This window comes from Prinia subflava, chromosome 9 (assembly GCF_021018805.1).
Source record: "Prinia subflava isolate CZ2003 ecotype Zambia chromosome 9, Cam_Psub_1.2, whole genome shotgun sequence".
Lineage (NCBI taxonomy): Eukaryota > Metazoa > Chordata > Aves > Passeriformes > Cisticolidae > Prinia > Prinia subflava.
In genome coordinates this window covers 15644550-15659931 of record NC_086255.1, presented here as the reverse complement: position 1 = coordinate 15659931, position 15382 = coordinate 15644550, and the positions used below count along the sequence as shown (strand labels likewise).

Genomic DNA, 15382 nt, shown 5'->3' with positions numbered 1-15382 from the left:
CTACAACACGGACCGTGACATCTGCGTGAACCCGGCCGGCAACCGCGCCAAGTTCACTGTCTATCAAAATAACGAGATACGGTGGCCTGAGCACCGATAATTGCCACAGGAAGGCTTTATTATCTCCCCAGCTGTGTATTCCCCAGCCATCGGCTTGAAAAGAATCAAATGGTAAAGAGTGAAAGGGATAATTAAAAACATCTTGGAAGGGGGTCAAGAAATTAACAGCCTAATATGAACAAACTTTGATTACAAGTAACAATTATTACACTTCATTTGTAAATGCTTGTGTTTATCTGCAAACAAAATCAGTTTATCAGTTTCTTTTAGGGTTTTTTTTTGTTTGTTTTGTATTTGTTTTTGTTTTGTTTTTTTTAACTAGATTCATGTTTCATTTTTTAGTGGGCTTGTTGGCGCTCAGAGTAATTTTTAAGTGCACTGCTGCAGGAGCCTGACCTTCCAGCAGCGGGTGCTGGGTGCTGCAGGCCCAGCCCTGCAGGTCCTGCCCGCGGTGAGAACCGCCTGCATTCTCAGCCAGCCAGTAACTCCTGCTAATTAAAGTTAGTCATTGCCACTTGCAGCCACCATCTACTGATTTCAGCTCTGATAGGCAAAAAAGATTCACCTTTCAGGACAAGGTCAGGAGGGCCAGAGACTCTGGTTCACTACAGGGTCGACTTGCCATTAGCACTTAACTCAGCCGTGCAGTTCAACTCCTCCAGATTTGACCTGTCACATTTGGGAGCCAGGTTTCTGCCCGAGGTACTGAGGTGGTGGCTGCACAGCCCTCCGAGAGTTAATGCCAGCACACACCCTGCTGCAGTGCCCCAGCATGGACAGGCAAGGGGGATTGGCAGGGCAAGGCCATCTCTAGCACTGAAGCAGGATGATGATAGAGTTTCAGGAGACTGGAGAGCTCCCCAGAGCCTTTCCAAAGGGACACTGCCATTTTGGCCCTCACAGGTCGAGCTGGTTCTTCACACAGAGCACACGACACCACCAGGCATGGGATGCTCTGGAGGGACAAGGAGGATTATTTTCCCACTGCATTCACACATGATAGTGGGGAGTAGAAGTTAAACTGAAAGAAATTTATCGACACATTGTGGATCAAGGGCCTGGGCCCAGCGCTGTTCTCAGTACACAAACAACAGGACTCAGTTCATTTTATTTTACATGGGAGAGAAATACCCTGTGGGGGTACCCAAAAGCCATCTAAAAGGGTGCCCTCAACACCCACGTTTAACCTCGGGTACCACCTCCTGGACAGACACATGGAGCTGCTGTCCTGACACTTTCCCTGGCAGAGCTGGGCTGACGGAGGTGACAGAGTCAGTCTGGCCAGCCAGCAAGCTACCACAGGGCCTGTGTCACCTTGCAGATGTCCCCTCTGCAATGAGAACAGATCACCAGGAACAAGGGACTTTCTACATATCCAGAAATGTCTGTTTTCTAAATATTTGCTCCCCAAAGCCCCCTTCCCTGCTTCAGTCCAATCCCATGGGTAGGCTGTGGCTGGGGAGAATATCCTGGGGGGACTTCAGAGGGGGCTTCATGGCAGACCCCAAGCAGTAGCACAGTGTTCTAGCACAACGTACACAGCTACTACTACAGGGTGAATGAGAGATGTCCTCTGTGCCAGCTCTAATGGGAAGTGCATGAATGAGATTAAATATTTAAAATAAAAACCGCTTTACACCCTATTATTCTAGCTAGAGTTGATGCTGTGGATTGGGCAACTCTGGCACGTGTTTTCCTGCAGAGCCCCCACCTTCCCTCTTTTTTCATCTAAAAAGCTACAGTGTGCAGGATGTTTGTCCTGCCTCTCCTATAACACACCTACAGGAGACAACCCTGGGAGTCTTAGCTGTGGGTCTCAGAATTTTGGTCCCCATCCCTGGTAGGGGAGCCTGTATAGGGCAGAGGCTGACTGAGTCCCCATGCCATGTGCACCCTGCCAGCAGCTCCAGCAGGTCCCAGTGCTCAGGAGTGGGACTCTGCAGGACACCCTGCTGCAGCACCCTGCACACCCTACCAGCCTGTGCACCAGGAGAGGAAAAACAGAAGGACCTTTAAGGTTGTGTAGCAGACCCAGCCTGGGGCAGCAGAGACCTGCTCCCAGAGCTGTGGAGGGGCATGAGCTCCAGGGCTGGGGGAGCAGCACAGCCCTGGCTCAGGCCCGGTGGCCTTGGCTGGGCTGCAGTGGGTGGAAGTAGAGCTGCAGCCCGTCGTTGACAGGGTGCACGATGGGCACGGTCTGCATGGAGGGGTAGCCAGGGGTGGCCAGCTCCCAGCGGGCCGTGCTGACCAGCTCAATGGCCAGCAGCTTGAGGATGGCCTGTGCCAGCTCCTTGCCGATGCAGCTCCGGGCCCCGCCTCCGAAGGGGATGTAGTGGAAGCGGCCCGCAGCCTCGGGCCGGCCGGCAGCGAAGCGATCGGGGTCAAAGCTGCCGGGGGGGCTCTGGTAGACAGCAGCTGTCTCATGGGTGTCACGGATGCTGTACATGACGCTCCAGCCTTTGGGGATCTGGTAGCCCTGGGAAGGGAGAGAAGAGGGAGCACAGGACTGTTACATACCTGTGCTACATACCTGCTCTACGGTTCCTTTCTCCCCAGCCCGACTGGGACCCACAGAGGCTGCAGGGTGACACCTCCCTTGAGCTACACTGCCAAGCACCACCACCGTGCTGGACACGGGGTGCTTGCACACAACGGCAGGCTCAGCTCTACAGCAGCCTGCCTCAGCGCCAAGCACTTACATCGAGCTCAAAAGTCTGCAGTGCCGTCCTGTAGCCTCCGGAGACTGGGGGCAGCACCCGCAGCACCTCCTTAATCACACAGTCCAGGTAGCGCAGGCGGCTCAGCTTCTCCAGGCTGATGTCCGAGGTGCAGTGACAGCTCTGTCCTGGGGGAGCCGGGAGTTGGGGGCCAGCGCAGGGCTTGCTCCGGGGGCCAGTGGGCTCCGGCAGGGCACTGCACTGGAGGGAATCTTCCTCCACCGGGGCCAGGTGCTGGCTCTGGTCCTTGTGAATGTCTTTGGCCGTGGAGTGGGAAAGTAGTTTCTCTCTGTCCCTGCTCTGGATAGTCAGGGTGTCCAGGCAGGGTCCTGCAGGGCAGCACTCACTCTGCTGGTACAGCTCATGGGACATCAGCTCCTGCCTTATTTTTTCAATAACTGAGGGGTGCTTCAATAGCAGGAGGATCAGAGAGGTGCTAGCACTAGCCGTGGTGAAAAAAGCAGCAAATATGAGCTCAATTGCTGATTCCTGAGAGAGGAATGAAAATGACAAGTTTGAATAACATTTCAAAGTGATTGTGTGTCAGACTGTTCTCACCTTTTGCAGGTTTTGCCCCTGTGCAGAGGGACCTGGCCCCCACTCTGCACTCCCCAAACCCACACCCATCCTGGATTGGCAGGGACCAAAGCATTTCTTTCTGTATGAACAGGACATCCACTTGCTAAGTGACTGATGCAGAACTACGGCTGAGATGAGTACACATTACCTCCAATCAGCTCTTCTAAGATTTCCTCACAAGATTTACCAATTTTAAGGCAGCACTTTAGCATGCATTATAGCACATTGGGTGAAGTCCATTTCAAGTATTATCCTTTTTATCTTCATCTGCCAATTCCCCTTTGCACCCAGCTTTTACTTCTCTGCCCAGGCAAAGGATATGGGCAGTGGTTTATGCACAAATTCTAGATGTGCTGGCAGCTAAAGTGGGTTGCATTTGATCCATCTCCAGTTATGACTGATCTTATCTGGGAGGGGAGTCAAGGCAAGAGTCAGAAGCATAAAGGCCTCTCTGCTAGGGCAGATCAGCCTGGGAAGTGCTGTAGCCAGTAAGAAGCACACACCAGGCATAGGACTTGCTTTTCAACCTGTACAGTCTGAAGCACAGCAGAGTTCCCAACAGCTCCATAGCACATGTATCCATAACAAGTTAGGAAGTTAAGCAGCTCAGATGCACAGATCACAGCACAGTCAAATCTGTAATATGTGCCTTGTCCAAGGTCAGGGGTCTCCTCACAGCCTCTTACCCTTTGTGGGACTGTCTGCAGGGTCTGTATGGAACAGCACGTGCCAGGGGGCTGTTTGCAGCACCCTCTGATCAACTTTTGCAAGTGGTTTTCCAAAAGTTAAGGGTTGCCCAGAGCTGGTTCGTGAGGCATCTCTGACAGCAAACATAATGCTCAAACCTACAGCATCATCTGAAGGTGCCAGTGGCTCCACAGCACAGGGCTGGGAGCACTGAGGCCGGAGACAAAAGCCAAGAAGTGGAAGGGAGGAGGCCTGGGACCTGACTGGTATCACAGAGCATTAATTGCTCCAGCCCAGGGGCAAAGAGGAGCAAAATCCCCCAGGGACACAGAGCAGTTTCCCTTCACACAACTGCATCTAGACTTTAAATTGTTCTGACACAATTGGTTCTAGCAGAGAGGAACACTTGAAGACTGAAGGTACTTGGATTCCAGTCTGATAAAGTTAAGGATAATGTAACAAAGATGACACTTTGCTACCATCCCTAGTGCCCTATATTGGCTGGGCTAGATGCTTTTGCCAAAGTGCAGCTCTCAAGGGCATCTTCCAGCTGAAATAAAATCCCTGGAACAACAGATCCCTGTCAACCCCAATCACACCTCCTGCAGGCATTAGCAGGAATTTTTACATTCACAAGGTAGCAGACCCAGATGAAAAGAAACCTCTCAGTTCCACCACATGCAATTAAACCCCAAGACATTTCAATAGCATGCAAGGAATTTAGGGCAACCTCTTAGGTTTGAAATAACAGCCCTTATGCTCTTTGCATCAACCTCTGACAGTGCTGCTGCAGAAGCTGTGTCACATCTGCTGTCACAGCCTCCCCTCCCTGCTCCTACAAGGCCAACAGAAGCAGTGAGTGGAAGGCAGGATATTCCCAAGCTTCTTCACCAGTACTGTCCCTGTCCTGAGAGGCAGAACAGACAGCATTACACACAGCAACACCCAGCTAGTGACAGCATTAGTATGCAGGATACAGTTCTTCAAAATCTTCCCCAAGGTTTAAAATATTTTAAAACAGTATTGTTGGCAAAGCAATATCTTTCTAATGACCTTTGCATTTTAAGGGCCCTGGTGAGCTCATGGCAGCAGTACAAATCACAGTGTATTTAGGAAAATTTCTGGGAAAAATATCTTTCCAGATCATTTGAAAAAAAAGCAGATTAGTGACTAGTTTGTGCCAGTGTCTGGAGGGTCTCTCAAAGACAGATATATCCACAACTCTGAGACAGCTTTGGACTTTTTATCCACTTACACCATTTCATTAAATGAGACCTCTACTACTGTTTTATTAGGGTATAGAATATTGCCATAATTGAAAGCATAGGCTGTTCAGTTTGCAAATATTTTTGTTAAATACAGAAATTTTCTAACCATGAAGGTACAGAACAACACATGAATATATTTAATTTGAATCAGCTGGCCCAAGGTCACTGCCATGTCACTCAGTCCATGTTATATTTAATATCTCCTTATTCCATTTGTGATCAGAGCCAGGAACATGATTGACAGGGAGAGATTGTGAAATTATTCTTGCATCATATTAATGTGATTATTAACAGAGATTAATTAATCATATTTTGAATCTGTCAGTTAATTTAAAAAATTACATTATAATAAAACATTGTTAGAATAAATAATATAATGAATAATTATAATAAAATGTATTTAGGAATGCATGCTGGTTGTAATTATATCTGATAGTTGCTCAAAGTTTTTCAAATATTTTAGATTTAGAGACTGCATTTTTACAAAATATTTATAAAATATCAGTCTTTGGACAGTTATCCTGAAATAATTAAATAAACAGTAAAACTACCTTTAAACTATAATCAAATACTTTAAAACCATATCCAGCTGCTGTACCCATGCAAAACTTCTTCAAAACTTGTCACATAAATGCAATGTCATCTATCATTCACTGATACAGAGTGACCTGGAGCTATGAATGATGCAGTACTAATGACATTTTTTCCCCAAGATCTTTGGTAAAATATTCATGATGTTCACTGGTGGCTTTGCTCAGCAAGGACTGCTGAGCACATCCCTATGTTACAGTCATACATCATATTTCATCATAGCAATCCACATGATCTGATGAATGAGGAGGTGATAGGGAATGACCTGGAATCCATCGCTCCATCCCTGGATCCATTCTGATTCATCACCTCAGAAATTTCTGGGCTCACAGCCCTGAGGAGCCCAGGGACATGATCTACACCCTGCCCTAGGCTGGGTGCTGGGCTGTGCTTGAGAAGCACACAAACAGCTCTAAATATTTCCAAGAGTGTCCTGGAGGTTACTGAGTGCACAGACGTGCAGAGCCTTAACGCAGCCACATAACCCTACCAGCATCCTACATCAGGCTGAAGGCTGGTGGCCATGAAGAGGAAAGGTAGAAGGGGCATTCATTCCCTTTTAAAAGGGTCCCTTCTAATGCAAAGAGACACAGGACTACAAGAGCATGAGTGTGCTGAGAGCAGGCTCCCTCGCTTGTGCAGGAGCCGGTGTCCTCACCGCTGCTAAGAGGGGGGCAGGAGTCAGCAGCTGGTGGAGGTCCCCACACAAGGCTCCCCCTGGCCCTCAGCCCACGTCTCTCAAACAGCCAGAGTCAGGAGTGGCACTGCAAGGCAGAGCTTCTCCTTACCTTGAGCTCCTGCATGGTGAATTCTTTGCCATGCTCCTTGGCACTGTTCATTATGAAATCCAGAGCATCGCTGTGGTCCTCTGGGTTGTTTCTCTGCAGTTTTTCCTGTATGGCCTTCTCCATAAACTTATGTAGCATGTCCCGTGCTTTGATTCCCTGTGAGAGGCACACACAGTTCAGGAGAACCTTAGGAACTGCCCCCTTCTCTAGAAAGACATGGGGAACCCAAGTGTAGCAATCCTTAATCCCAGGACCTGTAACAGGAAGAACTGTTTAACCTGCTGCCCAGCCCCAGGGCCTTGCAAGAGGCAGCAGTCTGGGGGGAAATGCTGCACATTCTGTTGCCTTGCTGACTTGTGAATCAAATGCAACAAGTCCTAAGAAACTCTCTGGGAGGAAAGGACAGCAGTAAACCCATGCTACCAAGTTCAGAGGATCTGCCCTGAGCAAACCTACAGCTGTGTCGGGTCCAAAAGGAGCTTATCCCATGGGACAAGAAAAGATAGCAATAAAACTGAGCCCAGACAGCAAGGCACTAATGGTTTTACAAGGGTATAGTGGATAAAGACACATCAGTCACAGTCAGCTCATCTTCAGGTGTCTTGCACTCCAGTGCAGCAAAACATTCACATAAGATCTCAGCAAGTCAAGGGATCAGCAATGTCACTGCAAAGCGGGATGCACAGAGTCACAGAGCGTACAACTCTCTGTAAAAATGTCTCCTGCAAAATCCAGAAGGACCAGAAATTTGAAATTAAAAATGGCCATGGCCAGATGTTGGGAAGAAGATACAATGGCTTAGATTTGAGGTGGGAAGGATTGGACAAAGTAAACAGGGCAGGGAGTGAGGAGAAAAACAAGGGGTCCTAAAGGCAAGTTGAAGATGTTGGTTTGGGGCCAGACAGGCTTTGGCTGACCTGAAAAAGGGTAGAGAGTAATAGGGTGGGAGGGATGAAAACTCATACTGGTAACAACCTGCAAAGGGAAACTGGACAGGGAAAACAAGAGTTTTGATGAAGAGTAGCAGGGAGGCTGGGGGAGAACTGGGACTGGCTGGGTAAAGTGATCCAACAGGGCAGAGCTCACAGTGGAAATAAGAGATGAGGTAAGACCTGGCTAAAGTGGACAGGAGACTTCGGCTGTGGTAAGGGTGGAGAACCCAAACCAGAGGAGGGAGGAATGTGAGAGGAAGAATGGTACACAGGACCTATACCTAGGGCAGGAGTGTGAAGAGGCAGGCAAAGAGGGGCAGAGCAGCAGGGAAGAAACTGCAGGTTGAAAGAGGCAGAGACTGTCCCTCTCGCTGGGTTGTCTCTGGGCTGCTGGACTACAAGGGACTGAGGACCATAAGAGGTTTAAGTTCTCAGCCTGCCTGAGTTGCAGAGGGGGTGCTAGGCTGGGGTGTGCTGTGCCCACCTGTCTTTGTGCTTATGCCCACAGACCCCTCTGCCGTGGGCTGACATGAGTTCAGATGGGATAAGACGCGACAGGGTCGGGCGTGATGGAATCACCAGAGGCAACACATGGGATGAGGGAGAAGAGGAGCCCTGTGCTGTACAATGAGCTGGAGCCAGTGCCCAGAGGTGTTGGAAGCCAGCCAGGAGCAGGTGAGAGGTGCAGAGAGAAGGGGAAAGACACCAAGCCCTCAGCCCTAGGGCAGAAGTCCTGGCCCATCAGATGTGTCCCTTGGTGGGCCTAGGGACAGGGGTCTGTGCTGCCAGGGCCCAGGCCCTTGGCAGCAGGCTCTGCCCCGGGCAGAGGCAGCAGTGCAGGCGGCAGTACCTTGCGCAGCCCACTGAAGGGTATGTTGAAGGGCAGGGAGAAGAGGTTCTCCACCAGCTGTTCAAAAGTTTTGGCCAGATCCTTGAACTGCTTTTCCTCCAGGCGGAGCCCCAGCAGAATCCGAGCTGCAATGCGGAAAGTTAAGGTTTTAGCGGAGGAATAAACTGCGACAGAGCCTGGCTCCATGCACCAGCCCCGCAGCTCCCAGCTCACAACCTTCTGGATCCGCGGCAGGTAGCTCTCCAGGGCGGCACGGCTGAAGACTCTGGCCAGGATCTAGGAGGAGAAGGGGGGAAGAGAGGCAGGCAGTTAAAGCAAGGGGTGCACACATGGCACCGAGTCCCAGGCCTGGGCCGGAGGTGCCGCCTGGGCTGTGTGCCCCGTCGGGGTGTTTGTGAGGCTCACCTTGCGGCGCTGGCGGTGCAGGTCACCGGTGGAGCTGAGCAGAGTATGGGAGCCCAGGATGATGTGGGTGCTTTGGGGCCACTGTGAGCTGACCAGCGTGTGCTCACCCAGCAGGATCTTGCGGATGTTCTCAGCGCCTGTCACCCGCACCACCGGCCGGCCCAGGAGGTGGGTCTTGAAGACGTTTCCGTACCTCTCCCGCCGAGAGCTGTGGAAGCGGGAGCCCTGGGGGCGAGCTGCGGGTCAGCCCGCGGCTCCTGCCACCCCCTTCCCACCCCGCCCCGTTCCCCCGGCGCCTTACCTGGAGCAGCCAGTGCAGAGTCTCCCCGAAGAAGGGCCAGCCCATGGAGCCCTTGGGCAGGGGCAGGGCGCTGGCTCGGTCCCTGCTGAGGCTCCAGCGCAGCGCCCACAGGTGCCGGCACAGGGTGACCAGCAGAGCCAGGGCCAGCAGCACCAGCGCCGCTGCCCCGGGCCAGGAGAGCCCGGCCGGCATCCTCCTCCGGCGGCGGGCACGGGGCGGGCGGCGGCGGCTGTCGGGCACGGGGGCCGGCGCCCGCGGCTCGGCTACGGGCACTGCGCGACGGGCGCTGCCGGCTGCTGCCCGCCCGGCCCCGCTCGCCTCCTGCTGCCGGTTCGCCCCTCGGCCACATTTATATAGATATTGGCCACTTACGCCCGATCCACCTTCGGAGATGACGTATCCGCTGCATATTTAAGCAGCGCGGCCAAGTGCGGTGATTGGCGCGGAGGGCCGGGGACAGCGGCCGAGGGGCTCGGGGCGGCGGCGGGGCAGCCCCCCGGGCTGGGGGCCCGGCGCCCCTCCCGCCCCCGCCCAGCGCCTCGGGGCGCCCCAGCCGGAGGAGGGACGGCCGCCCCTGGGAGCGGGGTACCCTCTGCGCCCCGCCGGGATCTCCCGGCGCCCCCTCGGGCCAGCCCGCCCAGGTAGCGAGTCCCGTCCCGGGCTCCCCCTGCTCCGCAGGCCCCACCGCCCCGGCTCCCCGGCCTGCAGCGCCAGGCGGGGCGGCCCTGCAGCGCTGCCGGCCCGCTTCCCGCCGTCGGGGCCGCGCCGAGCCCCGGCCGCCTTCCCCGGGGCTAAATCACCAGTGAGTCGCGACCTGCACAGGTCCCGCGAAACCGGCCCCGATGTGTGCTCTGGTGTGCGACATTAAACAGGAACGCGGGTGAGGTTTATATTACTGTATTTAGACCGTCAATAACTTAAAAATACAGCGAAAATGTACATAATTTTTACACGTTCCATTTGGTTTGTATCTGTTAGACATTCTCTTAGTGTCTAAAATAGCCAGGAGGGGACAGCGCAAAGAGACGGACAGTCGGACAAAATGCTAATCGCTGGGATGGGGCTGGCAGGAGAAAGCGCAAACCAACAAACAGATGCAGCACGAAACCAACAGCGGCAAACCTATTCCTTACTGCAGCGTGGGATAAAGAACCCGAGATCTTACAAAAGTACAGTTAGAAATAGTAACCCTGAGGAACAAAACCAAAACGAAACAACATGTCACATTATAAAGAACTCAAATGGTTATTTACATTCACAACCTCAAGATTAAACCCTTTTGGAGAACAAAGCCTATAAGTCCTAATGCTAAATAGATATCAAGTCTAGTTCTCAGGTAGTTTTCAAAGGTACTAAAAATCAGAAGACTTTTTCATACCTCCAGACTACAAAACCTGGTATACAAAATTATGTCCAATCACTTTAAGGCTAATATACATTTAATGCAAGAAAACAATAGGTGGCATCTGAAACACAAGTATCTCAATGCTTCAAAACATTAAATTAGGATCCAACCAGAAAACAGCAACTAAGGGGTCATTTCTCAAATAATTCCTACTTGGAGCAAAATTCTGGACACCATATCTGCAGATATTTAAATAACGTATTTACAGTTTAGCTGTTCCATGTACAATACAATTGCGCTGGTTTTTATTGTACAACCTTATTTTTCACCATTTGTTTACAATATACAAAATAGTATTCGATCCATTAAAAATACGTACAAAGAATTGTTTGTTGAAGACTACATGTACAATCCATCTACTGCATTTTTCCTTCTCTCCGTCAAACAAAAGTCCTAACTGGTATCATCATTTGCTTAGTAGAAATAGTGGCTAAGAAACACCTCTTGGTGTGATGAGATACTGTCGATTTAAGAGGCCTATGTGTGCTGGGACATACCATTCACTAAACTCCTAAGTTGCTTTACTACAGTCTCTATTAGCTTCTGCTTGTCACGGTCATTCTTCCTGAACTGAGCAAAAATGTTGTTCTTTTTGCTGGAGTCTTTCATTCTAGAGAAATAAAAAAGCAAGTGACAAACACATTAGAAACATAAATTGAAAAGGAAAAATCTGACTATTTAGATCAGTTTACTGCTGTTCCTCTTTTGATCTTTCTGCTAACAAGAACTGAAAGATTACTAAACCTGTTCACTATGTGTTATTAAATTAAACTTCTGCGATATAGAATTCGTTTTAACAAATACTATTTCACAAATAACCTGTAAGTATTAAGCAAATACCCATTCAGCAGGACTCCGACCAATTGCCCTAGGAGAGAATCAAGTCAGAAAACCCGTTAGTATCCTCTCCTTCCATGGTAAATTCAGACTCGGCGAATGGGTAACTTTCGTTCACCGTCAATAGCGGGTATCTATATTGCTGATTTCCCGTACCAACGGATATAAAAACGAAATTCGGGAAATTGAGTAAGTTACAGAAAAAATATTTTGTAACAATATAGGCGATACATACCCTCTGTGAACTCTGCGAAAGACATTTTCATCGCAGGCAGGAAAGGAGAGAAAATACTGTTAGAAAGCGTATTTAAACCGCAGCTGTTCTGATGCGGTTTTCACAAGCGGCTTGGTACCGGGCTGCCGGTAACGTGTCCCGCTCACCCTGCCCGCCCGCCAGGCCGGTGAGACGCTCGCACGGCTTCACCACGGCCAAAGCTCAGCGCCTGCCTCCCCTAGAACGGCAATTCGGGCAGGCGCTGGCTGCTCCCGCCGCTCCCGTGGGGCGGCCCCGGCTCCGGCGCCGCTTTGCATCCCCGCGCCGGCAGCTCCGGCCCCGGCCCCCGCACTTACTTCTCCAGGAGCGTGAGGGCCGTGCTGGGGTTGACCCGCAGGTACTTGGAGGTGGCCTGCCCGTAGTCAGCCAGGTAGGTGGACCAGTCCCACACCATGAAGAGGTCCAGGAGCTGCGGGAGAGAGGCGGGTGAGGGAGTGCGGGGCGGCTCTGCGGAGAGAGGCCGGGCGCAGCCCCTCGCCGAGCCCAGCCAACACCCCCCCTTCACCTGCTCATTTCTTTCTTTAGCGTCTCTCACCTCCCTCAGTGTGCAGGGAGGCGGCTGCGAAGGTTCGGCCCCTGGAGGGGATGCTAATGGCTTCACGCTTTAGTATTTGGGAACTTGCTTTACAGTGGGGAGCAAGACAGGGATGCTCCTGTCTGCTGCTTCTCAAAGTAATTTAAACGAGAGGTTCAGGTAGTCTCAAAGAAGTGAATGAAACACCTCTTGGCTGCACTCTCCATTGTGACTGATCCTTGAAACTCAGCGCTAAGCCCTGGGCACGCTTTTGGCCAAACAAACCCAAACACATTAGTGGAGGAACAAAACGTCTCCAAGCACAGTCCTACGCTTGGCTGCAGTTTCAAATCAGGTCTTTGACTCGTGGTCTCAGAGCTGCTGTTCAACAAAAAACCAGCCTGCTTTTACAATCAGATGCAATGCCGAACCTTCAGCAGCCAGCATCCTCACGGCCCTCAAAGCCTAATTCCCCGTCCACCATCACAGGGTGCAGGCCAGGCACCGCTGGGCACCCTGCCCAGGCTGCCAGGGGCCAGGGCACAGGCAGCCCCGCTCGGGGCCGCCTTTCCCACGGCTACCTGCGGGCCAGCGGGCCCCACTGCCATTGACGTCAATGGCGGGGCGCCCCAGCTTCCCCCTGCGTCTGCTGCCTGCCCTTGCCCTGCTGCGGAGGGCTAACAAGGGCTAACAAGGGCTTGTTCTCAGGCTGCCTGTGTTAGCCAAACCTACTGATAAAATGAGCGTTGGGAACCACTAACAACACCTCGCCCCAGCGTGCAGTGCCTGTGGCTGCTCTGCTGAGCTGGGTCCTTACTGTAACCTGGAGCCCTGCTGGATCAGTAATGCTGCAAAGGTGGGCCAGAACAGGATTTTGTGTAACAAAGCCACTTAAAAAATGTAACAGACTACTGCAACTTACACCACTTTGCTACTTCAAGGAAGAACCCTGTTCACTTCAAACATTAGCTTGTGCTAAGCCAGACCAGAGCTTTTACACCTGGGGCACAACAGTAGCAGCCCCTGATCCCACAGGCAGAGCTGCAGCAGGCGCCTGCTCCTCTGAATTCTCAAACTTCTTACTCAAACTTCTCAGCCTGATAAACTGTCAGAGGTGTCCAGTAATGCTCGTGCCCAAAATCATAACAACCAATTTATTTACAAAATAAAAGCATAGATCCAGTCTTCCCAGCTTCAAATTTCTATGCTTTTTTTTACAAATTTTTCCACTTCCAAACCACTTTCTTATGTTACTTTCAAATAGAGTGTCTAATTTAAATACATAATTTTCTAATTAATTACTCCTTCCTTAATTGTAGTGTAGTCTTTTAGGACTAGTTAGCAACACTTCCTGGCATTATATCCATTTCCTGGACCTCTGACATACCTACTGCTCTGTCATCCCAAAGACCTTCAGGGACCCTTACAAACCTCAGTGACACTTACATTTAACCATCTCATAGGGGTGAAAGGATCTAAAACCCAAGGAGGCACTGCTAAATAGATATCCATAATAACCACCAAAGCCAAATTCAAACAGTTCCTTCTCACAAAGCCCTTTCTCGAGATGGACACCACCAATTTTACTGAGTTGCTGAGAACAAGCCTTCAGTCACCAAGCAAACAGACTGGGGAAGGCTTGATAACTCAGAAATTAGCATCAGTTGTGAAACTCACAGCCTCAGTTGCTAGTGCATGTTACTCATCATTTGTTATTACCTGCGTTACACAGTTTGTGGTGCCCAGTCCTCATGGAGATATCTTAAAGCACAACCAAGAGTGGAAAGATAGGACAGGCAGGTTCACAAAATGAGCTGTGAGCATAAAGCTGACAGGAACCCAAACTATATACTCTGGTCATTAATAACTTACGGCTACTTCCAGTGCTACTTGTCATGGGCTCCACATGGGAAGGGTCCTTAAGGATGGACCAATATTCCTGCAGTTGTATTCAGTGAGTCAGCGGTGAAAGATTTCATTTCTTATCCCTATTGTACCATTGAAATTGAGGCTTCTGGGTAAATCCTAAACAACCCTGAAGCTCATATGGGTGAAAGGTATCTGAAGGTATCCTGCTAAAATAGGAGCAGCCCAAAGCCATTGATGACTGACACAATTACAGTGCTGACAAGTTCAAAGGAAATTCCCTGACAATACTGCATGAGTGAATTTCATACAGTGCTTTCAATGGTTGACTCAACTGCTTGTGCCATGGCTCTGGGAAATCTCAGTGACAGTGATGGCTGGAAGATTACACCTCATTTGTCACCTGGTCAAACACAGGTATGCATGTAGGGCTCTAAACAGACCATGAAGTCTGTTGTTTTTCAACACGAGGCAAAAAGAAGTCACACATGAAGCATATTCTGTGCACTCTGAGAGAGTCCTGGCCCTAAAGAATGAATACCCAAAGAGGCACTATTGCCAAGGGGCTGTACCCAGAGCTTCTTCCCTGCTCCATGCATGGTGAAAGAGCTGTACGCAGCCAACTAATAAATCTAAAGCCATGCTAATACATCTCTTCAGTTAAAGCAGCTGTCATGATATGTGGCAGGTAGCTCAAAGGCCCAGACATGCAATCAAATGACACATGCCACTCAGTCACAGCCCCCTTCCTCCTCCTGTGCATCTGTTCAGAGGCTGCAGTGTGACAATCATGTCCTGGCTCTGGATTAAATGTGGCAGGGAGTTGCAGACACTGCTGGAGACCAGACTGCTGCTGTGCACAATTACGCATTGAGCATTTTGTCCCATTCACAGCTGCAGTTCTGCACTGCGGCACACTGCTGTACGCAGTGGGCTTTGACAGAAGTACTGCATGCTGTGGGGTGGGCAAGAGCTGCCTGGTGTGCCTGGGATCTTGTCCTGGCCATTCCTGTCACCTGCGCCTGCCCTGGCAGCCGGGCTCGGTGGATGCCCAGCCCAGGCAGGTGCTTTGTGAGGGGAGCAGGTTGGCGAGCAGTGGCAGAGAGGACAGTCTAGCAGAAGTGACTCGCTGGCCCCAGAACCACCACATGGGTGGTGGGAAATAAGTTCAATCCATTCATGCAAAGCTTCACTTGAGCACAACACAACACCAATTTCACCTTCACTCCTGCAGCAACAATGCAGAGGTGTTAACTCACCAATCTATTTCAATTTCTGCTGCTCTGTTGCTTTCTGATTTATGCCATC

General features: G+C 50.7%; 2 protein-coding genes across 10 annotated transcripts in view; both read right to left on the bottom strand.

Annotated features, from left to right (window-relative positions):
- LOC134554746 (cytochrome P450 26C1) lies at positions 1-9655 on the bottom strand. The gene is made up of 6 exons (XM_063405617.1): positions 9179-9655; positions 8878-9102; positions 8473-8748; positions 6691-6846; positions 2760-3266; positions 1-2536 (listed from the first exon to the last, which is right to left on the bottom strand). The coding sequence occupies exons 1-6, from the start codon at positions 9368-9370 to the stop codon at positions 2174-2176; spliced, it is 1719 nt and encodes a 572-aa protein (XP_063261687.1). The 5' UTR covers positions 9371-9655; the 3' UTR covers positions 1-2173.
- Positions 9656-10059: 404 nt separating this feature from the next.
- Positions 10060-15382, bottom strand: part of EXOC6 (exocyst complex component 6) — an 86498-nt gene continuing 81175 nt past the window's right edge. For 5 of the 9 annotated variants that reach the window (XM_063405609.1, XM_063405601.1, XM_063405605.1 and 2 more), the window contains 2 exons: positions 11991-12103; positions 10060-11193 (listed from right to left, as the gene is read on the bottom strand). In XM_063405609.1, coding sequence (XP_063261679.1) covers positions 11061-11193; positions 11991-12103 — 246 coding nt within the window. In that variant the 3' untranslated portion in view covers positions 10060-11060. Of the gene's footprint in view, positions 12104-15382 lie in introns of all 9 variants that reach the window. The other 4 variants (XM_063405608.1, XM_063405604.1, XM_063405603.1 and 1 more) reach the window with 3 other exon arrangements.